The sequence below is a fragment of the Haemorhous mexicanus genome, chromosome 8, assembly GCF_027477595.1.
Source record: "Haemorhous mexicanus isolate bHaeMex1 chromosome 8, bHaeMex1.pri, whole genome shotgun sequence".
Classification (NCBI taxonomy): Eukaryota; Metazoa; Chordata; class Aves; order Passeriformes; family Fringillidae; genus Haemorhous; species Haemorhous mexicanus.
The window spans coordinates 11,318,665-11,343,214 of record NC_082348.1 but is presented as its reverse complement, the minus strand read 5'-3'; the positions used below and the strand labels follow the sequence as shown (position 1 = coordinate 11,343,214).

The window sequence follows — 24,550 nt, the reverse complement described above, 5'->3', positions numbered from 1 at the left end:
GGAGGCAGTACAGATCTATGGGATTTCTCACCACACACATCTCCCCTAGACACATCATGTCACGGTTTACTGGAGATGTTTTAAAGTCATCATTAAGAAACAAATTCTAAGACTGATTAATACCAACACATATACTCTTGGGATGTTCCTAACCACATCTATATATTCTAGCTTATCAACATTGCCATGGGACTGATCCTTTTTGGTTTTCTGCCAGACCCTACGCTATAGTGAAAGATGATGGAAGAGGAGGCAGGACAAGCCCTTTGTTTAAAGCCAGCTGTAAGAAAATGTTTTTATTTGCTCAGAGGTACTAGACACTTTGTGCAAGCTGCATCTTCATGCAGTGCAGGTTTGCAACTGTAACATGGCGAAGAAAAAAATAAATGCAGCAATTTTGCAGCTCTTCCTAAGAGAGTGAGGGAGAAGGACAGTGAATCAGATTCCTTCTCCATGTGCTGCTGGTGTTAAATATTTGCTACATCATATAGCCTGTTTGACATTAAATGTGATGAAGACCCACCCTGGAACCAGAATCACAAGACACTCCATGTCACTTCTTATGCCAGTAACTTGCTGCAGGGTCTGAAGCTGGCAGTTCCCAACCAGCTCTGTGTTCTCACAGCCTGAGTTAGGTATCATTACTTCCATGCCATTTCGCAAAATATTCCAAGAGCCTAATGAAGGTCACTATATTCTTGTGAACCTTCCTTTTCTTTTACAACTGGAAAAAAATAAGACATAGATCATAGTAGCTGACAAGACTTCTTGCATGTACATTTATTTTACCAAAGTAGTGCTAAAAACTAAACTAAGAGTATCAAGGCAGAGTTGCAGGCAACCAGCCAGGTTTTTTTTTAATAACACAGCACTCAGTGTTTGCAGCCTTTGTGGTCGTCACAAAGTACACACACCTACCCAAAGCTGCATAGCAAGGAGGCAAAACCACATCATTGATACAACTTCACAATACCAATCAAAAGAAAGGAAACATTGTCCATGCAGACATCTAATCCCTCATGGGAAACAGGCAGGAATCCCTTGTAAACACCTTTTTTAAAGAGTACTCTGAGAAGATACAGTGGAGATGCTGCAGCCAACATTGTGGTAAGAGCCTCATGCAACACAGCATCTCAGAAAGAATTTAATCTCAACCTCATAAGTGCTGTCCATCAACAATTCCTGTATGTATCTATAATACCTCAGAAAGTTTAATTACCACTTAAGAAATGGAAGACTAAATGAGCCATGTGACATTTCCCACCCCAGACCCTGTAGGTCAGCATTATTTAAGACAACTGGGAGCTTGAATAGCTAAACATTAGGGTTGGCAGATGAACAGATGGATGGATTGCTGCCAACATAATCCATCTTCCCACTTGCCTCCATAGGACTGGGTGACATTCAAAGCTAACTACTTTCCTATGCAAAGAGAAATGCATGTGGTGCAATGAGTAGGCTTTAAAAAGGACACATCAGCTGGTAGGACCAGGGGCAAAATGCTTTATGGCAGCTGTTTAATGTGCAGGTGAGGCTGTAAAAAAGAGGCATCCGGCTGTGACAGAAGAGGGGACTGTAGTGACCAGAGTGGGTTAGCTGTATGACAACATCTGAGCAAGCTGCTAAAATCTGTCAGGATGCTGTCCTTTCTTCTTTGTGCATAATAGGTCTAAATCTAATTGACCTTTTAATCAGAGCAGATAAAATTGTGGTATTATCATCACAGGGAATGCCTTATCTACAGCTTCATGAAAATTTCCATCTCTGCTCAACTTGGATTTTTTTTTTTTTTTTTTTTGCTTGAGGCTCTATGAGTAAATTCCCCAAACACAGAAAAATAAAAAAGAGTGAAGTAGGAGATGTTTCAACACAGCCAGTTACTATGCAGATACCAGCTCATCTGATTCCAGATTGGTCTCAGTTCAGAACTTTCAGCTCAAATACCTGTTCCTGAGCACAGGAGAAGTTCCTGCTCCCTGACTGGGGCAGGCACAACAGGAGCTGTGACACACTGTGCCAGTATGAATCATGCCACCCTCCCTGACCAAGGACACTGAAGCCCAAAAACTCCCACACACCCAGGACTTTCTGGTTTTCTGCAAGGATTCAAACAAAAGTAAAACAATCTCATACACCTACTAGCTATAGCAGGCTGTTCTGTCAGCTACTAGACTACAACATAACTTTTCTAAATTGATGCAAATAACTGTGACTTGTACCTTTGTACCTACAGGACCCCAAAGAATAAAGGTTGCTGTGTCTGACTGGTCTACAGTATAACCCAGATCAGACTGTATGTTGTGGGATTTTTCTTACAATTGCTGAAGTCTTCAAGATTTTCTACATCTGCTGGCAAACATTAGTACTGTTGACAAAGTCAGCCAGCACGAGCAGGCGCAGAAAAAACCCAATCAAGATCTGAACCTGGGACTCCAGACAATGAAGCTTCCTAACTAACGTACTGGCACAGCTGCTTCACTGAACTTGCCTGTGTAATCTGAACCAAAAACCTCACTCACTTCCATTTACTACTGCCCATATGTCACCTCTAAATATACTTGCATACTAGCATTTATGCAACGTTCAGTACTAAATCCATATGGCTCCTTTCAGCAAGCAGCAACAAGGATAACTTGCAAATTGAGTCTGGAGATGGAGCTTCTAAATATTTCTTTCTAAGCACCATACAACATTTGCTGTAGATAGAGGTGGAAGAGTTGTTACAAACTGCTCCAGATGGACCATGTTTTCTTTCTTGCATGAAGCTAAAACGGATTTCTTTTCTATGAAATGTCTCCTAGTGATCCCTCTGGAACAGAATTTGGGTAGCAGGGTAGATCCAAGCTTAGGCTGAGGAGTGTTGTACAGCTGCCACTAACTACTTTGACCAGTCTCATGTGAGACCTTCACCCTTGCTCCTGCCACCCATTGGCCTGGGAGCTGCATTTAAGCCCTTGCCCAGGCCCTTACATGGCTTGTGCTGCGTGTGCTTGTTCTGACCTGCTTTACTTCTTTGGTGACATCAGAGCTGTGCTGGAACTACAGGTTTCTCTCAGGCCTTTTGGGTGAAAAAGGATCCAATCATGGGACCCGCTCTACCCTCCCTGTTTAGGTGCAGTGGGACTGTGCCCCTTTTCCAAGGTTCCTGTCTCAACCTGCCCTGTTGTCTGGCTTCCACCTCACCTTCCTTCCTGGAAGGAAGATGCCCACCCTTACTTGCTTCCTGACAAGGAGTTTTCCAAGCCCTTGAAATTGGTCAGTATAATCCACAGTTAAATAGAAGAAACAAATGTTGCCATGAAATGAGTGAGAAGAAAATCAAGTTTTTGAAGCTCTGCTGCAGTGACCACTGCTGGGTGACATTCCAGGATGTAGGAGCAAAGCAATTCAAGCCTGTCCCACTCGGCCTTCTGACTAGCAAAGAGAGCCTCTGAATGTTAACAACTCGCTGTAACAGATAAAGGGTAAATATAGGTTGGCTGTCACTGCCTGAATTGCAGGAATAAAATGTGGCAGCCAATGAACTTCTTCTACTTAAACCATCAAGACTCTAAGACCATTAAACTTTCCCATGCACTGAAAGAAAAAGGTTCTGTGTCTCTAAGAGACTGCAGTCAGAGCAGTAAGTCAGGGGACTTCTGCTGCTGTTGCTCTTAGTCTTTTAGATGATGGGTTCTTAACTCCACAAATTGTTGTATCCCTTGTGGATACATGCTGTGTTAGACTTAATCTTGACAGATAGCAAGGAATTGATCACAGACATAAAACATAACTGGTTGCTTAGTTACCAATGATCACTACACGGTTACATTTGCTGTGTGCAAACAGAGCCCTGTGCAAACCAATTACCCCTCATTACAAGTCTAAAATGTCAGCTTCAGAGAGCTGAAAACAACTGAGCCAGGTAATGAAGGGAAATTTTAGTAGAAAAATACAAATGATAATTGGGAACTTTTTTCCCCCTAAATGTTCAAATAGGCACAATCCTGTGGCTAAGGAAAGTAAATATATTGGTTTAAAAAAATAGGATTCTCGTTTATTGGAAAAGTGAAACCAAGAATGTTATGTCTGCAAACACTGGGAAAGTAGAAAGCAGTAAATAAAAATGACAAGCTAAGAATTGCACAAAACTGAGTGGGTGAAAAAGACATAGGGAGAATTAAAGAACTCCAGGATGAATGATGGTATAAAGGAGCTGAAATACTTTGGGTCCAAAAACCAGCATGGTGTAACTCCATAAATGAAGTGAGGGGTGTGGTGATTAGGGGTAATGGCTTAGGCATGGGAAACAGCCCTATGTCTTTGTGAGGCAGACTTGGAGAGCCAGCAGATGCAATGGTTGCAGGATCTGCAAACATCCTTCCCACTTCTTGAAACACAGATAAATGACTATTGCTATTTAATACACTGTGAGGAACCACCCTCATACTTCTCACAATTAGGTACTATTCTTTTATGGTCCATCCCCAAAGAGCAAATCAATAAATCTCTCATAACTTTGACCTTTCTTTAGTAAGGTCTGTCTTTCATCTATCAATCAAACAGAACTTTGGTGCCAGCTCTGTGGATAAACTGCTCTGCTTGGATACCTCACCAGAAGCACATTCATGAGAGGATGCACCACAGAGATGCTGCTGGTTAGATACTCATGGACTAATCCATGCACTGAATTTATCACCAGGACTGTAAACAATTGATTCTGAGCATTGCTTGTGTCCAGCCTCTCTCCTCCTCAGCAGTTCATCTTCCCTCTCCTAAAATACATGATAATAAAAGCACGTATGAAGATTTCTGCCTTCCCTGCATGTGCTGTAAAGTGCAGCTATCTGATTGTGTCCTCATGACAATGTAAGTTCTCTGAATACAGGAAGAGTCAGAGCTGGATGCAGCCACAGTAGAAATGGGTTTGGGCTGAATGCTCTGCTCCTCTCCAGTAAAAACTGCATGGCTTCTGTACAGGAGGGACAAGGACCCTAAGTGCTAAATCCTCTACAAGACCTGGGCTGGAGAAATACCCTACCCTGGGTAACCTGCAGTTTACAGAGGAGAAGAAATAGACCCATTTCTTCTTTTCTCACCTCTTTATGCCATGCAGCACAATGTAATTAAAAAAAATTCTGCAGGGGACAAAGAGCACCTTTTTGCCTTTGACTCCTTTATGAAATTGGCTCCTATGTGGTCAGGAGAGAAGCAGAAAACAGAATGTGCAATATTGAGGTTGATAATGAACACAGAGAAGTGTGTTCCTGTCTATTCAAGAGATGTACAGAAAGTGCTACAAGCACTTCAGTGTCAGGAAGCATTTTCTGTTGTTGAGTTTGAGCAGAAGCTCAGGGAAAGACACTTTACAACAGCCACCAGCTCAGCTCAGTGTTGGCTGTGGGAACTATTGCTCTGTGAAGAAGTTTATCAGCAGCCTGGATGGGATGTCTGCAGTGTAGGAGAGGTGCTGCTTGTGTTTACATTAATAGTTTTGTGGGGCAATGCATGCATGTGTTACACTGATGGCTGATCCACAGAGGTGCTTCCTAAACGGGATTGTTTCATAAACATCACAGTGTGCCTGCCCTGGAGAAACATTAGAGCTGTAGAAACAATGCCATGAGAGTGAGTCTGTGTGAAAGATGGGAAGTGCCCCTGAGCTGCTGTGGTGTCCAGGCCATCTGCCTGAAGGGCGACACTCTGCTCTGGGGGTCAGCATGTAGCAGCTGAGTCTGTTTCTGTAGAAGCAAAGTCACCTTCCCTGTGCAAAGACAGAGCTTTGTGATCTCCTGAGAGATAGGGGAGTTCTGTTGTCTCTTCTGCTCCCTGTAGATCTACCCCAAGTTAGCACTGTCTGCTGCTAATTCCTTGGTTATTATCAAGGCCCTCAGGTATGAAAACCTGGACCAAATGAAACAGGCCTCAAGAAATAATGGGCTTACCTCATCATATCCCAGCTGGCAGCACTGCTGAGGACATGGTGGAAAACTTGATTTATTAAAATTGATGAAGGAACTGGCAAGTCTTGAATAATTCATTATATATCAGCTGCTGCTGAGGTAATAGGAGCTCAGCACGATCCTCTTTAGCACTGCACAGTGCCTAAAATCTTTAAATAAGATGAAGTCAAAGATTGGCTAGTTAAAGATTGAAGGGCTTTCTCCATGTGAAGTGAGAGGCCCTGGCTCCTGGTGCTGAGGTCATCCAGCTGCGAAAATCACCCACGTCTCTCAAACGGAAGCCAGCCTGCTAATGTCACTGATATTTGCCAGGGCATGAAACATTCTGCCTCAGCCATCAACTTCTGCAGAATATAATAGCTCCATTTTTTCCCAATTCTTACTGGAATCAAGTTAAGTTTTCAATATTCACCACAAGCTAGGGATGTCTGAGGGTGCTGGTTGGCTTTTCTGATCATTATGCTTGAAAAGAAATCAGCCTGGTACACTAAGAAGTAGGCACTACTGTTTGAGTACACAGATTTTGAGGTGCAATCTCTGCTGCTGCTCAGGGCTTTTGTCAGCACCAGCAGAATCAAATTACCCACAGCCTGGGCAGTGGCTGGACTGGGTTTTGGAAGCATGTCAGCAGCCCTAGAACAGAATCCTGCTAACTTAATCTGGGACACTTGATGAACCAAGAGCTCTTTTTAACTCCACTGATGTCAATGGTAAAACCTTTGATAAACATGTAAAGCAGCAGCAAAATAAGGCACTGTTATAAAATGGCTGATACACCTCTTCCTGTATGTCGTCCTGCAGAGGTCAGAGAAATTGTAGTTAATAAACAAAGAGGAAAAACCAACTGATGTAATGGACATATTCCTGCTTCCCAGCTGCTGGTATGGGGTCCACTATCCACAGTTACAGACCCTCCCTGAAGTCCAACACTTTCTCTCTTTCAGCTGATGATGGTGATGATGGAAACTGGCCTCACAGCCAGTACTATTCTCAGCTCCAGCTCTGCATTGTCTTCCTTCGTCCTCCACCTGGGAATTTGTGACATGCTGATGGTACTCTGCCTCTAGACCATTAAGACAGCTGAACACAAGACAGCCTTTGACTTAAGATCCTAATGAATACAGAGATTGTGATGCCTTGTTGATTTCCTCAAGCCAGATTTTACTCCCAGATGCCATTCCTGCTTCAGCCAGAGCAGATGATTTTAGCCAGTGTCTGAATTATGTTGGTAAAGGTACTCTGATGTACCATGGGCTTAACGAGACATTTTACATAGCACCAGAAGACTGTCCGTTTCCTCTCCTCTCCAAAAATACTGCTGCATCAATCACTTGTGAAAGTGTTTTAAAAATTAAAGCCAACTCGCCCTTGCCTTGAAATGCAGGCAGCACTTTCTCTTCCTGCTGTCTGTTAATAGCCTTTCTGCAGGAGGTCACACAACACTGATTTACACTCCTGAGCTTTTTGTGGACATAGGTTAAGATCATTTGAAGAAGCCACAAACTGAAGTTGTGACTTCTCACCCTGAAGTGTGTGAATGAAGCAAATACTGTAACTCTCACAGCTGCAGAGTGGGAGACATTGTGAATAAACTGTAACTTGGTAACATATGAGACTGATACCTGCTCCCCGATCTCCTGAGACAAGACACTCCAATTCCTGTGTTTCAGCTCCACTACCTGTAAGAGGCCAAAATAAAACTACCTTCCAGCATCTGCAAGAACTCTCCTGGCAGTCTCTGAGAACCAAGGAAAGTCAGGTAAGATTTCCTAAAACTGAAGTGTAATTACTTGAAATTAACCTAATTCTGAGACCTGTGCTCAGGTGTAGGAGCTCCAAGCCACTGTCTGAGCACAAGCTGGCATAACCCAGAGACACATAGTCCAGGCAAGGACAGGACTATGGTTTCAGAGGAACAGTCCATGACCCATACATGCCTCTCTTTACCCAGCATAACTCTGTGTGCAGTTCTGTCTTTGCAGCTGCTTTTGATCTTTCATTGTTATTTTCTTCTCCTTTTCCTTCTTTCTTGCCTTTTTTTTTCTTTTTCTTTTTTTTTATTTTTTTAAGAGTCATCTGTTCTCTTCTGGAAAGGGGACCTGACTAGGCGCAATTGCTTTGGGAGCTGGTTTAGGAGGCACAGTGCCCCTCTGACCTGCCAGACAACAGCAGTTACTATATGGCTTCCTTTGCTTTATTCCTGCAGGAGACCAGCTGGTATTTATAGCATTTTCTCTAAGCAAGGCATCATCCCTGAGGTACACTCAGGTGAGTGTACTTCAGAGAATTCCCACTGGGGGGGTGAGAGTAAAGGACTTTATTATTTAAAAACCCAAACCAACAACAAAAACCACAAAATCACAAATCCTGGAGGAAATGCCATTTCCTTTGAGGTGATTCTGTGAGGTAGGGACTGCAAGAGAAGTAGGGAAGCAAGAGTTTCACCAGTTCTAACACAATCTCATTTGTTTTCAGGAAGATATTAAAAGTCCATTTCAATGCAAACCCTTCTGGGGAAGGGTGGAAGCTGAAGCCTGTTCAAACATACACCAGGTTTTAGCTGGGATAGAGTTCATTTCCCAGCCCAAACAGTGAAAAAAAATTAAGAGAAGGGCAAAAAGCAACCTACTTCTTATTCCAGGCAGAAAGGAAGGCAAATGATATAAATCAAGAGTAGGAAAACTTAGATGTTTTTCTTAAAGTTTGTTTGTTGTTTTGGGTTTTTTTTTAACCTAAGAGATATAAAATAGATGAAATTGAGTTGGCTAGATTTTTGGGGACAGTGGAGTGGCAGGGTTCACTAAATAGTTTGTTAATTGCCTGAAGAGACACATTTGTTTCTCTGGGGTAAAAGGGGAGGGAGTAAAAGAGCCTTTCTCCCAATTCTGTCCTTGGTGGTCGTGTGCTGAAGGTACACTCAGTGCCACTGATGGCCCAGCTAAGTGAGAAACCTGGCTTTGTCTATACAGCAAAAAGAAAAAGAAATGTTAAATGCTTTTCTATTTTCTCTAAGGATATCGTGGAACTAAGTCAAAAACCTGTATTTGTACTGCTCTGCCTAAGGCAGCATAAGAACCTTCTCTGGTGAATCACTAGGCCCCAAAGCTTTTACTCCTCCTAAATGAATGCCAAGTATCCTGGGGAAGTGCTGCCAGGTACAAGGACATAGTGACACTGCTGTGCTAAAGTATGATGGGTGTCCATGGCTGAGGGTCTGCAGGATTCTGCCCCAAACTCCCTAGGATGATGAGGTTTGGGATCTAATCCTTTGTATCTGACTTTTCACTGTGCCCCAATTCGCCTCCGTTTTTCTGCTTAATGCTATTTTCTGATCTTCTATAATGCATTTGCCAAATATTTTGCCCAGTATCTTCCGTGAAGCTGGCGAGAGACGTTCCTCGTTGTTCAGGGGCCCACATATGCAGGATGTTGGCAGGAAGGTGCACAGGGTATCTTTGGAGATCAAGGAAAACAGAAGACTGCTGCCACCATGCTTCTATGGACAAAGGACACACAGAAAAGTTTGGAAATGCATCTTCTGCAAGATGGAGATAAAGGGTGCAAGGGCAAACCCACTGAGATAAATTTGAGTCTTCCTTTGTAGCTACAACAGCCATGTTGACATGCACTAGGTTAAGGCCAGACTCAACTTTTTGATGTTAATTGCCTGTCTGCTTTAACTGGATATAGGCTTCTGAGTCCTGAAGTCAGCTGTGTGACACAACCAACTGATATTTACCTCTTCACTGTTTTATCTTGCCCAGGGCTGCAGGGTCAGTGCACATCTTCCTATGCATTAGAGTTGTCCACAGAACTGGTGGATTATTTTGCAAGAGAAGCAAGTAACATTTCACATCTGAAGGGACTGTTCAGACTTTAATTTCAGGCAAAGCTACTCTGGCCTAGGTTCAGTTTCTGCTCCAACAATGGCTCCAAGGCACTGATAACCATCAGCAGCCAGACAATAATCACTGACCTGTTGGGCTACTCACTGGCAGTGCAATGACTGCATCTGGACACCCAATGGCCTCAGATTGGTGATGTGACACTCAGGCAATGCAGTCAGTGTCCCTCTGGACTTGCTGAGGGGCGCAGAGGTCTCGTGCTCTAAGGACACACAGAGTTAGAACACCACAGAGTAGTGGTTTGAGCATGGCTGAGGATAAGGAAGCTTTTTAAGATGAGCCATGGAACACCAGGTTTCCTGCTGCAGTCTGTGCCAATGGGCTGGCATGTGGAGGGATGCAGGACTGCTGAGTCCAACTTCTTTCCCCTTTGAATCTCTCCCATCCAAGATGATGTAGGATAGGAACACCACAGGGGGGACAGAAGACACCCCTACTGCTTCCAAGCACTGCACTGCCCTGTGAGCTGACTCAATTAGGTGGAGCACCAGGTTTGCAGCCAGGCCCAGAAAACCAGCAGCAGCTAGGAGCAGCAGTTTGTGTGGTGGAGAGATAGCAGGTGGTTCCTGGCTGGGGCTGGTCATGCACTTGCACCAGTGCATGGGCACGCCCAGCCTGGCTCCACTGAGCCAGGGGTGTCACTGATCTGTGGAGCAAATTCCTGCTAATGAGACTGCAGATCATCTTGTAGTCATCCCTGTTACAAGCAGCAAGACACTGTCTCAGCCTCCTGATCTCAACCTCTGTTGGGGTTTTGTATTAAGGGAAAACAGGCTCAATTTCTCATCCCCATTACAACTTCAGTGATGTAAGAGTAGAGGAAAAAAGACATTAAATACTCTGCATCAAGGAGTGCTGGGTCTTTTTCCAAATAAAGTGGAGGAGGATCCCTCAGTAGGGTGTAGTCCCACACAAGCAGCTTTGATGACCACTCATCTGTCCTCGCAGTCTGTACACCAAAAAGAAAGGCAGCTGGGAGACTCAGACTACTTCATACAGAGAACCACAGGCTAGTGTTTACCCTCATTTGCATAGATGTAAACAACCTGCTTGGAAGCAAGCAAGGATACTTGATTTTTGCTACTGCCAGTGTGAGGAGGACACTGCTTGGGGTACAGAGCTACCAGGAGAAGCTACAGTGAAATCAGCCCACCCTTCTTCAAGCCATTTACTGCAACACAAGGCAGGACGAATCAATAATATGTATCGAGCTGCGAAACTTAATCTGCATCCAGAGCATCATAACAAATTAAAAGGAAATAAAATCAGTACAATTCCACTGGCTCTCATTACTAACACAGTGGAGAGTAATTAAAATCTATGGGGCGAATTCAACGCTGTAGGAACTCTCCTGAAGCCAAAGGCACTGTACAAGGGCATTGCTTTTTCCAGATGCTATGTATTTCCAACAGCAGCAGAAATGGTAAAATGGGCAGAGTGGACAGGGTAGAGTAAGAGCACAACCTCTTGAGGAGCCAGGCATTCTGCTGCTCGCTCTTCCTCATGTGGAGTCATGTTGCACACCTGCTGCTTTGGTGCTTGATGTGCTGACTTTCAAAAGCTCCAGGCATTTGTATGTGGGGCTCCCATTCAAGGACTTCCCAAGCAAATATACAACCTCCATTCATCAACTCTGGCTGTCACCTCATCCTGTCTGTTCCATGCTCCCCTGCATTATCCTGCTGCTTTCGCACTCCTCTCTCCTCTCCACTCCTAAGCACAGCCACCTGTGCTACATGCTCTCTTAGGTGCTAAAGAAATGCCTTTTCCTGCCACAGAGCACATTCTGCTATCTTGTTGCCTGATAAGACTCTCAACCCATCTTTCTGTGTTTTCCTACAAACTTCTTATCCTTTGACCCACACACATCCCTGACGAAGAAGCTGAAGGAGGACTACCACCTGCCCCAAAGCCACAGCCACTTGCACTCCTATTACAGCTCTGCTCTAGTCCTGTGTTAATTATAAGCAGGAGCTGTGCTATAAGACAGGAATTCAACTTGAAGCAGCATTCACTGCCCAAACTTTGATACCTTGACTCTGTGCGAGGCCCTACTGCCCCACAGCCGAGGCACTGTCGTGACTCAGTGGAGCACCTGATTCCCATTGAGTGGAAGGAGATGTGAGAAGCACAGGAAGCACATTCCTCATCACTGCACACAGCACTGTGTCCAACTACCCAACAGTGCAGCACGAAGCAGCAGTGCAGCTGCCACACTGGCACCCAGAGGCAACTGATGGTGACAGCCAGTGGCATGGGGCTGCACATGCAAAGTTTGGTTCATGGGGTTTAGGAGCTGAAAACTTCCATTAAAAGAGAGAGGCACTGGATGGAAAAAATCAGTCTGGGGAAGTCCTATAGATGGTGTGCAGCAAAAGATTTCAGCTCAGTGTGCTTGTCCATCTTTCACCTTTATGAACCTCTTATCTCCCGTCACCCCACCCTGTGCGTGGCTTCCACCTATGGAAGCTATGCCAATGTCAGCAGGATGATGCAGCTACTAAATACAATGTGTGGCAAACACCAGTCTGCACACATAGAGTGCTGCTGAGGGCTCTTCCACATGGACATGTTTACCATATAATAATTATGGTAATCTACAGAGATAATCCAAAGTGAATCGTTCATGCCGTTTTACAAATTGGTGTACTACGGTCCTGCAGGTGGAACCATGGACTAAGAGTTGTATTTCCAGATATACCATGATCTTGTTCACTGTCTGGAAAAGTGGAGGTCTCACTTGACCTGGTCTTAGTATGCCTTTCAGAAGTTCAACCACTTTATTGACACATATCCACATCTGTAACCATATTCAGATTCATCAATGAACAGCACAAAAGCCTCATTCTTAAAAGTCTTCAGCACCTTAAAAGTCACAGCCATATTATCACAATATGTGCTTCAACATTTCACCAAAACCAGGTGCTTGCATCTTTCAAAACAATCCAGCAAGGAAAGCAAACAGAAATCTGCCCCTTAATAAGCACCTATCTAGTGGCCAGCCTCCCTTATTTTTCTAATTTCCACCTGAAAATAGCAGACCTTCTCTCCAGATATATAAATCTCATCTGCCTTTCCTATTACAACAACTTGGAGCTGACTTGTATGATATTTATACATTCTTCAAAGGGATTGCTCTTTAAGGTAGTGTTAGCTTGAGGTACAACTGGAGTTTTGATCTGAATATTACTTCACTCAAAAGGGACTGTGCTCTGATGGTCTTTATAGGAGGTGAGATACAGGTAGAAGAATAGCTTTTAGGCAAAGAGGAAATAAAGTTTCTGAGTCTCATCCCTCTGCACAGGCCAGGGGGAGTAGGGATCTTCTTCCTATGGAGGTCAAAAGCCATCCTAAATGAAAAAAACATCTAAGGTATGTACTAATGTATGCTGCACTGTTGTAAGCATGAACAGGATTGCTGATATGATTGTGGGCTGTGCTAGTGCCTGCAGCTGCTTCTGGCCAGGTTAGCTCTGTTTTATGGATTTACTTCATGCTACTGCTGTAATGAAGAATAGCCTGAGTAGTGTGCTGAGAGCCAGAATAAAAAGTGTTGCAGAGTTATTGCTCCACTGTCTGCATGTGACCAGAAATATCACAGCACTGTGTAGACAAGCAATGACTGTCACCCTTGGGAACTCTGTGGTACCCGGGTAAGAACAGAACCCAGAATAAAGGGTAGAAGATCCTCACTGAGAGACAGGACTGGCGGTTGAGTTAGCAGATCTGGTTCTCAGAGCCAGGAATGAGACATCGACTCTTCCTATTGGAAGGTGCTCAAAAACTCCAGAGGCAGATCAGAGCTCACAAACAAGTGAGCTCTGCACCTCAATCTTAAAAAGCTGATCAGCTCAGAGGCTGCTTATCAGTGCAAAGGAGTCCATGGCCTACCCATTCCTCTTTCAAAACCAGATTTTCTTTCTTTTTCTCTCCTGTGACTTTGGCTGATGCTTTTTTTCAGTGATACCAAGCTTTTAGGGAAGCTGAAGTACTGTGTTGTGTGGTCTCCCCACAGCAGGTATGGCTTCTGCAATCATAAAGCACCAATTTCCAAAGCTATTTCTCCCTTAAATAGGAGAAGTGCCACACTGGGGCTTACTGACAGGTTGTCTTGTGTTGTGGAAACCTGAGCCCTGATTGTCCACAGAGAACAGAGCTGTTGCAACAGCTGTGGTAAAAAAGGGGGCACATCAGTGCAAAACAGTTAAGCACTGCAAACCAAGACTCCTGAGGGAGTGCTCTCATCTGCCTGTAACTGAGAGGTCCCAGCTCAGGCCTGAGGGGTTTTTTTCATGTTAAACTACCACAGCACAGATTAGCAGTGAAACTCTATTGATCCTTTATGAGAAGCAGTTACCTCCCAGGTTCTTACAAGGCACTTTCTTGGAAAGGCTCTTTCAAGACAGACCTCCTTTTAAAAGGGGTTGCTTCTGTGTACTCCTAGAAGCAGGCTGGAAGGATCCACAAACAGCACCACCACAAACAAGAGCAGTATTTCAGCACAGAGCTGAGTGATATCTCCAGGCACTGACACCCTGTTGGTCAAGGGGGCTCAGCTTCAATCCAGTACCAGCCATGGCTAGTGCTAATTCTGCTCCAGCCAAACTCTGAACCACTGCTCTGTCTCTAGACCTCTCTGCAAGGTCTGTTCATTGAGAAAGGCTTGAGATGTAATGATCCTTAAGATAAGCAAGGACTTGAGTAGAGGGAATGGTAGGGAAGTTGTCCTTTCAATAAGCTAGGAAGCCAGCAAATAAATCTGACACAACAGCTCCAACAGGCTGTGATATTAGAAATTAATGTGTATCATTTCTGTGCTAGGTCTGAATGGAGCTGTCTCTGCTCAGTGTCTGAGGGTCTTTAATTCCCTTTTTCCTCAGGGAAGAACCTTGCATGAAAAGTCCAGCTGTGTGTACTCTGAGTCTTGTGAATCACTTGATTGTGGTCAAAGCCACTGTCATCTTTCAGTTGCTAACTGGCTTCCTAAACATGCCTACAGAAACAGTAGGATTGCTGTGTGGTAAACAAATTACCACAGGAGACTTTTGACAGGAGACTGCCAGCACTGCTCCCAGACGTCAGGGAAGCCACAAGATGGGCTGCACAGTGTCTGACTGGAGCAGCTCTAGCATTGCATCCACAGCTAGTGCAGTGTCAGGCTGCTTCTGCAAGCACTGACAAAGAACCGAGCCTGCAAACTCCCACCACCATCTGCTGAAGCTTCATATCCCAAAGGAAAAATGGATTTTTGCTTACACGTATCTTTAAGCATTTCAACAGCAGAAAAGGCAAGGGCGTAGACACTCTCTCTAGCTAAAAACACAAAGCCATGTTTTTTCTTTGTAAGAAAAAATTTACTGCTGCTCCTTGACTTCCCATTTAGGACAGGGTTTCTTTCAAAAGCTTTAGAACCTTTAGTCCCCTTCTGGAGAGAAATCCTTAGGACAGGTACCACTGAGTTCCCAAACAAGTTATTTCTAGAATGTGAAAATAAACACCGGTTCCAAAAGATCTGCAAAGGGCCCTGAGATGTTACATGGCAAAGCGGATATCAGCAGACAGTGGAGATTTTTTTCCCCTTGTGCTTCACCTTGAAGCAGCTGTCAGCAAAGCCAGAAAACTCCTCTGCCCCTTGGTGTATTTAATACAGCCTTGGCAAAGGAACTGCAGTCAGCTCATGAATATGGGAATTGCCTAATTCTCCAGCTATTCTTATTACCTCAGCCCGAGGATCCCAGCTTTTCACAACTAATTCCTGAAATCACAGACTTTCCACTGTCCTTTCTGTCCTTGAGCAGCAAATCACTCCTCCTCATGTAACAGATGCTGGTGCCTGCTGTGGTGCCACCGGTTTTCCCAGGGCCCTTCCCTAGCAGGGACAGAGCTGTGGACAAGGTTACTGACCCCCACACAGTTCCCAGAAATACTCACCCTTTGGTGCTGTAACTTACAGGAGCATGTCTGGAAAATAACAAATGCTGCACAGCCCTGTGCAGTGGCTCAGGCTGGCTGAACATTCTGAAGCCTGGGCAGGGGCTGGCAGCTGTAATGCAATCTGTCTCTGGCAGCAGAGATCTCTCACCCTGTTCCTACAAGCTGACTCCCTCCACATCCCACTTTGTCTGTGACTCCCACAAAGACTCAAGATCTGCAGTGCCTCCCACCTGTCACTTCATTTTGTCCTCACTGTCATACACATTCTCAGCCCACCTTCCCTCTCTGTGTCCATGTACCTGTTTTTCTACCTCTTTGTTATTTTTCCTTATCTCACTAATCCTGACGACCCTGTCCATCCTCCCAAGACTCAGAGCTAAAGCTGTTCCTGTGCTGGAAGGTGATAATGGCTGCCAGGAACCAGCTGTGAGGGCCACTGCAAACTGAAAAACAGATGGAAGATGAGACTGGGCTAATTATGAAGCAGGGACTACAAAACTTGTGGAGATGCTGGGCAGAGGTGCCCAGTTTATTCCCAGAGACAAACAGGTACCTCCTTTGAATGTTGGCAGGTGACATGGGAGCAGAAAAGTCATCAAGCTGTGGACAGCTTTCCAATCCTGGCTATGGAGTGCTGATGCCTCCTCATCTCACTAACACCCACGACTGCTGCTGCCAAGCTGCTCTGGACAAGGAGAATGTGCTCACTGCAGTGGCAGCTGAGGAAATGTCCAGGCTGGTTCCAAGGGCTACACTCCTGCAGGGCACAGGCAGGTTAGATCTTTAGTTGTAGGCCAAGAAACAGCAACAGCAGCACAGGTTATACTGCAACAGGATCTTGGCAAGGTGGAAAAAATCCCGTTAAGATCTTCCTGTTTCTTTTATGATAGAGGATTTTTTTTTCCTCCAAGAGCTTGCCAAAATGGTAACTGCATCAATGGAAAATAAAAGCTGGGTTATGTCCTCCAGTAGTTTATTTCTTAACTCCAAACTGGCCCATTCAAAAGCTACAGAAGAAATCACCTCCGAAGTCCATGGTTTTGTCATCAGAACCTCCCTTTCAATTAGTCATGTTATAGGGCTGTAAACACAGTAATTCCATCAATACTATGGAACAGTCATGTTGCATCTGTATTAACATAAATGTGCACTGATGTGCCATAGAGCTAATCTGATATGACAGTAATTGGCTGATGCCCAGCCATGGAGGCCCTGGAGCTATGCTTGCTGTCTCTCCTCTAAAAGAACTGTCCTCTGAAACACTGGAAAGGAAACCAACTGTGATGCTATATCTTGCCTGCCATCAATCAGAGTTGCAATGCAAGCAAAGCTTCTTGCACCTGCATCACTGAGGTGTTTGAGGTTAGATGGTAACTGTTTAGTTGGGGAAGCTGTATTTGAAGTGCAACGTGATCTCCTACAAACTTAGATATTAAGAAATCAGGATTTCCAGACTATCTTGTGAGACTAAATCAGACTCAGCAAGCCCGCAATGGATAATAAACTCAGAAAATCCATAAAAGCAATCCTTTCCCTTTTCTCACTGACTACTGGGAGCTGTGCATCATCACCTAGTCTACAGTAGGCTTTTCTTACACAGATGAAGCTTAAGGAGCTTAAAACTTTATAAATGCTTCAGGGCTACCGTTGTTACCTTGTACAGTGCTCTACAGATAGAGGCAAGCCTTAAATCTGAGACTACAGCTGGGGTTCTCTGGCTAAAGGCCTTAAAACAGATCAATATAAGCAATGCCTAAGGATGTGAACCAGATCTCAAACACAGTCCATCTCCCGTCTGGGCCATGAAAGCAAGTGGACAGACTCAAAAACCAGGCTAGGATCAGGAGTCTTTGCAGTTTCAGGCACAATAGGAATCACTTATTTTGCTTTTGGCAATATACCCTTCAAAGAGCCTTAGCGAGGAGAGACTGTGTCTCTTTTTAAGGGATTCTACCAAAGAAACCACAGCAGACACCCAGGCTTTCTGTATCTGGCTCATCAGCTCTGTGTAAGCTTTACTGCCTTGCTAATGCATCCTTGCTCACAACAGAGCTCTTGGGTTCTAGCTCAGCATAAACCAAATAAGAGAGACTTGTTTTACTCAGAAACCATTATTCTCAACAGTGTGGCACTAGAGGTGCATCACTTTTGGCAATATACAAGAGCAGTATCTCAGAATTCCAGAGCATACGTGGCTGACACTGCCTAAACCATCTTAGGGAGCAGCCAGTGAAATTAGGAGAAAATTTTTTAAAGTAAGGTGGGGAACAGCACCCTAAATAGGGAATTTTGAATCTGTGCTTAGGTTCTGGATTTGACTTAAATCTTTCTAGGTCTCTTATCTGCTCCTTCATCTGTAAAATGAGATCAATAAAACCTCCCCAGATTTGCAGTAGTGCTCCCAGTCTTAATTGATGTCTGTGAAGCATTTTGAGACGCATGAGTGAAAGAAACCACTACCAAGCCCTCAGGCCTTACTATAATACCAACAAACAAGCAGAGCTGTTTACAATGCTTTTCAGTGCCACAATGACTATGAAATGAGGAAAGGCAAAAGTGTAGATGCACCCAGTGCTGCCTTGCTGCAGTGTAAATGTAAATGGTAGGAGCAGATTTTTGAGATTTTCCTCAAGGGAATTCTGTTTTCAATAATGCAGTAAAACTTCTACCTCTCTGTATTCAAACTGATGCTCCTGCTAACATCTCAGGTATCAAAACCTATTATGAATTTGGGAGAACGCGTCTTGGAGCTGAAATCACATGGAAATTAATTAAGAAATGACTCACTGGGACTTCGCAGATTTAAAGAGCCAGGTGCTGCCCAGCCACCCCTTCCCAACGATTTAACTCAGCCTAGAACCGTACCAGCACACGATATCCCACCTTGCACAGGACTAAAAGCCCCCAGGCATCTCCGAGGCTCTCTGCTGCCGACTGCAAAGCTCTCTGTCCCTGCGGGTGCAGTTTAAGGAGCCGAGAGCTGCGGCCGGGCTCGCCCGGACCAGCTCACGGGCAGAGCGCTCCGGCCCGTGCTGCGCCAGCGGAGCCCTCGCTGCTGGGGCGAGGAGCGAGCGAGTGCGGGGTGCGGACACATGCGGGACCCCGGCAGCGAGCAGGTGTCAGCCGGGGCAGGTGTGGAAGGGCTTGGGAAGCGCGTGTATCGCCCCGCTCCGGGTCCCCCCGCTGGGCGCCGAGCTGCCGGTAGGACCCGAGGGGCCCCGCTGGACCCGGGGAACGAGACCCAGCGCACCGATAAACCACAGAGCGCTCCATGAGCAGTCCCGCAGCCCTCCCCGCCACGCAGCCATTTGCCTTTGTTGCAGCCCCGCGCCCGCAAGGTGAGGTGGGGCCGGGGCTGAGGCTGAAGAAGGAGCTCGCGCCCCGGTCGCTCTCCCCTCACAGCAGGGCGGTGGGGACACGTCCTGCGGGACTGGCTGCCGAGAGGGACCCGCCCGCCCGCCGCCCGCACCTGCCTACCTGCGGAGCCCGCCCGGGACGCGTCGCCCGCCGCCTTTGTTGTGCATGCCCGCCCCGGCAGCGCCGAGCCGCGGGTCGGCTCCGGCCCGGCCCCTCGGCGCCCGCCGCTCGCAGGCCCGGCTTAGCCCGTCGCCACGGCAACGGCGGGCGCGGCTCGGGCGAGGTACCGGCCCCAGCGCCCCGCCCCGAGAGGGCCGAGGGGACAGAGCGGGCGGTGCTGAGGGGACGGAGCGGGGGGTCCCCGCAGGGCCCGCCCCGAGCGGGGCTGAGGGTACGGAGCGGGGCGTCCCCACGGGGCCGGGAGCTGGCGGTGCTGGGGAGACAGGGCAGGGGGGTCCCCGCGGGGCTGGGAGGAGACGGCCCTGCAGCCTCGGCTTTAGGGCGCTCGTCTCTTGGCGCCCGCCCTTCTCCCCAGCCCTGCGCCCCTCCTTCCCCAGAGTGCCGGGCAGTTCCGAGCGCGGCTTAGATTAGCCCTCGGCTTCCTCTTACGGTGCTTGGGATCCCTCATTTTCCATATCCGGTAGCTTTTCTTTAGACTGGCCACCTCGGGAGTCCCTATCTCCGGTCACAGATCGCACGTTCTTTTGTCCTACAGCAAGCACGGCTCTGGTGACTCTCCTGACTATCTTCCTGCATCAGCCGCTACAGGCTCTACACGTGACGGGCAGTCTCTCTGGAAAGAGGGGAGCTGCTGTGAGAATAAAGCCAAGGCAATGGTAACGCCTTCGTTTATCCCTGTTCCTGGGCGAGGAACGAATTGTATCCTGAATTTACAACTATTTACCATTCATTTTAGGGATAACCATGACAGCTTGAACCTCTTCCCTTTCAGTCAGTAAGGACTTGGCTAATTAATAGTTATGTTGATTGTTTCTAGGATTATGTACTGCAGTTCACTGGCTCTATCATGTAATGCTAGATTGAGCTGAGTCTTGTTACCGGACATGTACACGTGTGCCTGTGTTCATCTCATTCTGAACAGGCAGGCTCTGGACTGGTGAGACGTGTTAAAAGGAAGGTCGCTGATCAGAATTGCTCACATTCATGAGTTTTTTTAAGCGATCCAGACTAAGTAAAGGCATTGTTTCTGTTTGAAGACATTAATTAGAAAAAAACCTAAATTCTGCAGAGAAAAGTTGATTGTGGAGAGAAATAAATAGCATAGCAACCCTGAACTCTTTCTATGTGTTCAATGCCTGATTATACATTTTTTTTTTTCTTTCTGGGGTCTGTCAAACTCCTATTTAACCTTAGTAGAAAGGGATTTCAGTGGCACTGGGCTTACGGCATCCTCCACTGAAGGCTCTTAAATTACGAATAAAACATATGAAACTTCTTTAGTAAGCCTCATGTGTCAGAGGAAAAGACAGAGACAGAATGTGCTCAAGGTTGCAGAGATGTTCTCTGGCTCAACTGGGGAAAACTGCCAGAGCTGTGGTGTCTTGTCCTTGGTCTTCATCCACCAGACTTTGCCATTCTGTCCCAAGAAGGCACCTAGGGTAAACCAAGCCCTACCTTCAGGGAGAGCAGGGGAGAGGGGACAGCAGGCAGCTGTCCTTTAGCTCCCCTTCGTCAATCTGGGCCCATATATTGCTCGTGTCAGTAAACAATCTCCTCCTTAAAGGGTTTTTCACTGGACACAAGGACGCTTGGAGGATGATCTGGTGTTATTGTCCTGTAAAGAAGGATGATAAGGAGAACTTGGAGATCTATTGTGATGGTCTTTGCAGCTCCCCCTGCAATGAGCTGCCTCCTTTTCCGCTGCGTGCTAATTTATAAATAGACCAGATTCCGCTACTCGGAGAAAGCTTTTGTCTCTCCTGGTACTCGATATATATGATACTCTGCAGCAGAGAGCAGATGTTTGTACCAGATTCTGCTCCCATGGAAATGGGCAGTAGAAGACTCAGAGGCAAGGGGTGAAATAGCATCAGGGTTATCTCTTGTCCTCAGCTCAGAGCTCCTGTTACAGCTAGTCTGAAAGGCCAGAGGATGCCCTTGGATTTAACAGCACAGTCTCGAGTGCACGTCTGTGTCTCTGCAGGAGATGGACATCCTGTTGTTTGCAGAGTCCAGTTACAGCTAAAGCTAAAAAAAAAACATCTGTCTGCATAAACAGGAATTTTCCTCAATTGCAGGAGCTAGCAGAGGACACTACTTTGTCTCTGTCTCTGAAAGGGCTGAGTAATGTTTTCTTTGTTTGTTTTGTTCTTTTTGCTGCCTTCTTCCAGCTCCATGACTTTGGTGGCGCCTTTGGCAGAAGAACAGTTGCCATTGCTCCCATTTTATCCATATCCACCAGAGGATTTTGTTTTCCAGATTGTTTGCTGTGGCTGAAGCCTTAGCAATAATGCTCCTGTACAGCTTTACTTAAGGGAGGGGAGAAACAAAACCACATGACAAATTGGTCCAATTTATCACAGCAACAGAAACCTGCAATTCAGCTCAATCGCCCCCACAGGCCAGCTTAGATAGCATCAATATTTAATGACCGGAGCGCCACTGCCTTCAGAGGTTGGGCTCCACCTCTGCCCTTGCCTTGCTGCAGGTACCCCCCAGGAATGTCACCCCACCAGTACGGAGAGCATCCCCAGAATTCCTCTGGGTGAGCAGGGTCTGTCTTCAGCCTGCCAAGTCAAGCCTGCTTGCTACCCAAAGGGGCACAGTCCAGACCTGTTGGGTATGACTAAACTCCCTTTTTCCTGCCTGGCTGAACGACCCATGCTGTAAGTTTATGCCCAAGTAACATCTCCAGGCTTTCTGCGCATGCCTGTGGTCTGTGGCAAACAGGAAAGCAGGAGTAGGACTGGACTGTCGCAGCTCATGGCCTCTCCTACAGTCTTTTTTTGGGTAATTGTTTAAACCAGACAAAACTGTTCACTTGGTAGCAAGCTGGAGGAGGCTTCTATTCAGCTGTCTATATCTCTTCCCATTATTAAGGCAAGAGTATTTTATTCCAGAAGAGGCTGCACTGAAAGAAATGCCAGCAACATGCCCAGCACGTGGTGCAGCAAGACCTGAAAAGACAGGAAGTCAAACTACACCAAATCCCTCCACTGTGAACCAAGTAGGGCATCAGAGGAGGTTGGGAATCTCTGTTACTGGGCTCAGGCTCTGAACTGGCCACAGGAATTGGCATCCAAGAACATCTCCCAACTCCATCCCAGCATCTGGCCCCTTTTTGGCTTGCTCTGCCTGGGACAGTAACAAGTGACAGGTGATACAGCCATATGCATGTTCCCTCATGGCTCTCTTGCCTCAGTTTCCCTGGTCTGTGAAATGGATGTGACTGCAATCTCCTGGTGACAAGCACAAAGTAAAACAAAGCATTTTTATCAGGGCTGTGTTGGGGCAGAGAAATTTTTGCTGCTGGACCAACAACTTGAATTTCTCCAGCAAAACAGAATCTTCCTGTAGGTTTTCTGTTCACCCCCATGATTTAGCAGATTGCATATTCCAAAGGGGGAGTTCATTATCCACTCCACTGGCAGCAAGTGATGGAGGCCATTACAATAAATGGCATTTTGGGAAGATGGCTCTCTAATTCACTTGGTATTTAACACTGACCATGGGGGCTCAGATCTTTATGTAAGACAGATTCAGCAAAGCTCTTTTGTGACCATCTCCCTTCACCCAGGAGATGGTAGAATAAGGGTGATTAGGAATAAATGTAAAAGCAGAGGTTTCTGCATCAAAATAGTTTGGGCCAGAGGCTGTATGGCCGAGGGGATGATGATATGCACAGAGGACTCAGGCATTTAGAAGGGAAAAGCTGGCTTGCTGCAGTTCATCCAGAGATGCTGGGCCATTTCCAGTGCCAGAGCCTGGCTGCTGAGGGATATCTTCCATCCCCTGGAGCACTTGGTGACTGCACCCAGACCCTCTGCTCTTGTAGTTGTAGGGTACCTGTCTTGTTATGGGCATGGCTCAAAACTAATACAGCAGAGCTGTGCAGCTCAACAGACATCTGCAAGTACCCTAGAAAATACTTAATGGATTGTTCCATCAATTAACTGTCCAAGAAAGGAATCGTGAGCCAATTCAGTGCATTCCAAATCACAGTTCTGTGAAAAAAAGTTAACAGAGAGCACAGCTCTTCCTCCTGGCAGCCATCCAGTTATTAATTTCCATGTATCAGCTGCATCTGAATGGGCTTGGTCTTCCGCCCACTGTTTCTATTTATTTGTTTTCCATTCATCTCCACTAAAATTAAAACTCAAAGCCTTCCAGAGAGACTGGAAAACAAACATGTTAAACCAATACTTCTGCGCACATACAACCAGCAGAAACCCCTGTACTTTTTCCTCCTTTGCAGTGAGGCAAGATCTAATTTTTAAGACTCTGGCCTTTCACCTGAAAAATAGCACAGGTAGCTATGGCATTAGCACAGTCTCAAATTCTTGTTTCAGACACATCAGTAGGCAGCATCCTTCAGCTCTTGGCTGTGGGTGCTCCAGGTCACAGTGGCTGCAGAGACTCAGTGCTGGAGATCTTTCTGCATGAAGCAACTTCTGCATGGTTTAAGAAGACAGAGCTGATGGTCCAGATAGTCGCATTGGCTGAGAGTTTGTGGGTCAGGGTTAAAGGGAAGGCAGGACTGGTGACATTATAGGGGTCTGCTTCAGACTGCCTGAACAGGAAGATGGAGCTGATAACCTCCTCTACAGACAGATAGGAACAGCCTCACTTTCACAAGTCCTGGTCTTCATGGGGGACTTCAACTACCCCAATACCTCTTAGAGGGACAACACAGAGGGGACGGGCAATCCAGGGGGTTCCCAGAATGTACTGCTGAATACTTCCTTCTCCAAGACATAGAGGAACCAACAAGGAGAGATGCAATGCTGGACCTTGTCCTCATCCACAAGGAGGGGCTGGTGAGGGAATGCAAAGCCCAAGGGCAGCCTTGGCTGCAGCAGCCATGGAATGGTAGAGTTCAAGGCTGGCAAGGAGGGTGCAGAGCAAGCTCCCAACCCTGGACTTCAGGAGAGCAGACTGGCTCCTTCAGGGTCCTGCTTGGTGGAGTTGCCTGGGATAAAGCCCTGGAGGGCCCAAGAAAGCTAGTTAATACTCAAGAATCACCTTCTCCAAGCTCAGGAGCAATGCATCCTAACATAAAGGAAGTCAGGCAAAACCATCAGCATGCTTTCACGGATAAACAAAGAGTTCCTAGACAAATTTAAACAAAAGGAAACCTACAGAGGGTGGAAGCAAGGACAGGTAGTCTGGGAGAAATACAGAGAAAGTACCCAGCCTTCCTCATGTTTCCATGATTTCCTATTGGTGTCTTGG

At 46.2% G+C, this 24,550-nt stretch overlaps 1 protein-coding gene across 1 annotated transcript in view; it reads right to left on the bottom strand.

The window, feature by feature from the left end:
* LOC132330290 (rho guanine nucleotide exchange factor 17-like) overlaps positions 1 to 20,204 on the bottom strand; it is a 45,608-nt gene extending 25,404 nt beyond the window's left edge. Inside the window, exons 1-2 of the mRNA XM_059852354.1 lie at positions 20,198 to 20,204; positions 19,259 to 19,571 (exon numbers count right to left, since the gene is read on the bottom strand). Coding sequence (XP_059708337.1) covers positions 19,259 to 19,571; positions 20,198 to 20,204 — 320 coding nt within the window. The remainder of the gene's footprint in view (positions 1 to 19,258; positions 19,572 to 20,197) is intronic.
* Positions 20,205 to 24,550: the final 4,346 nt, after the last annotated feature.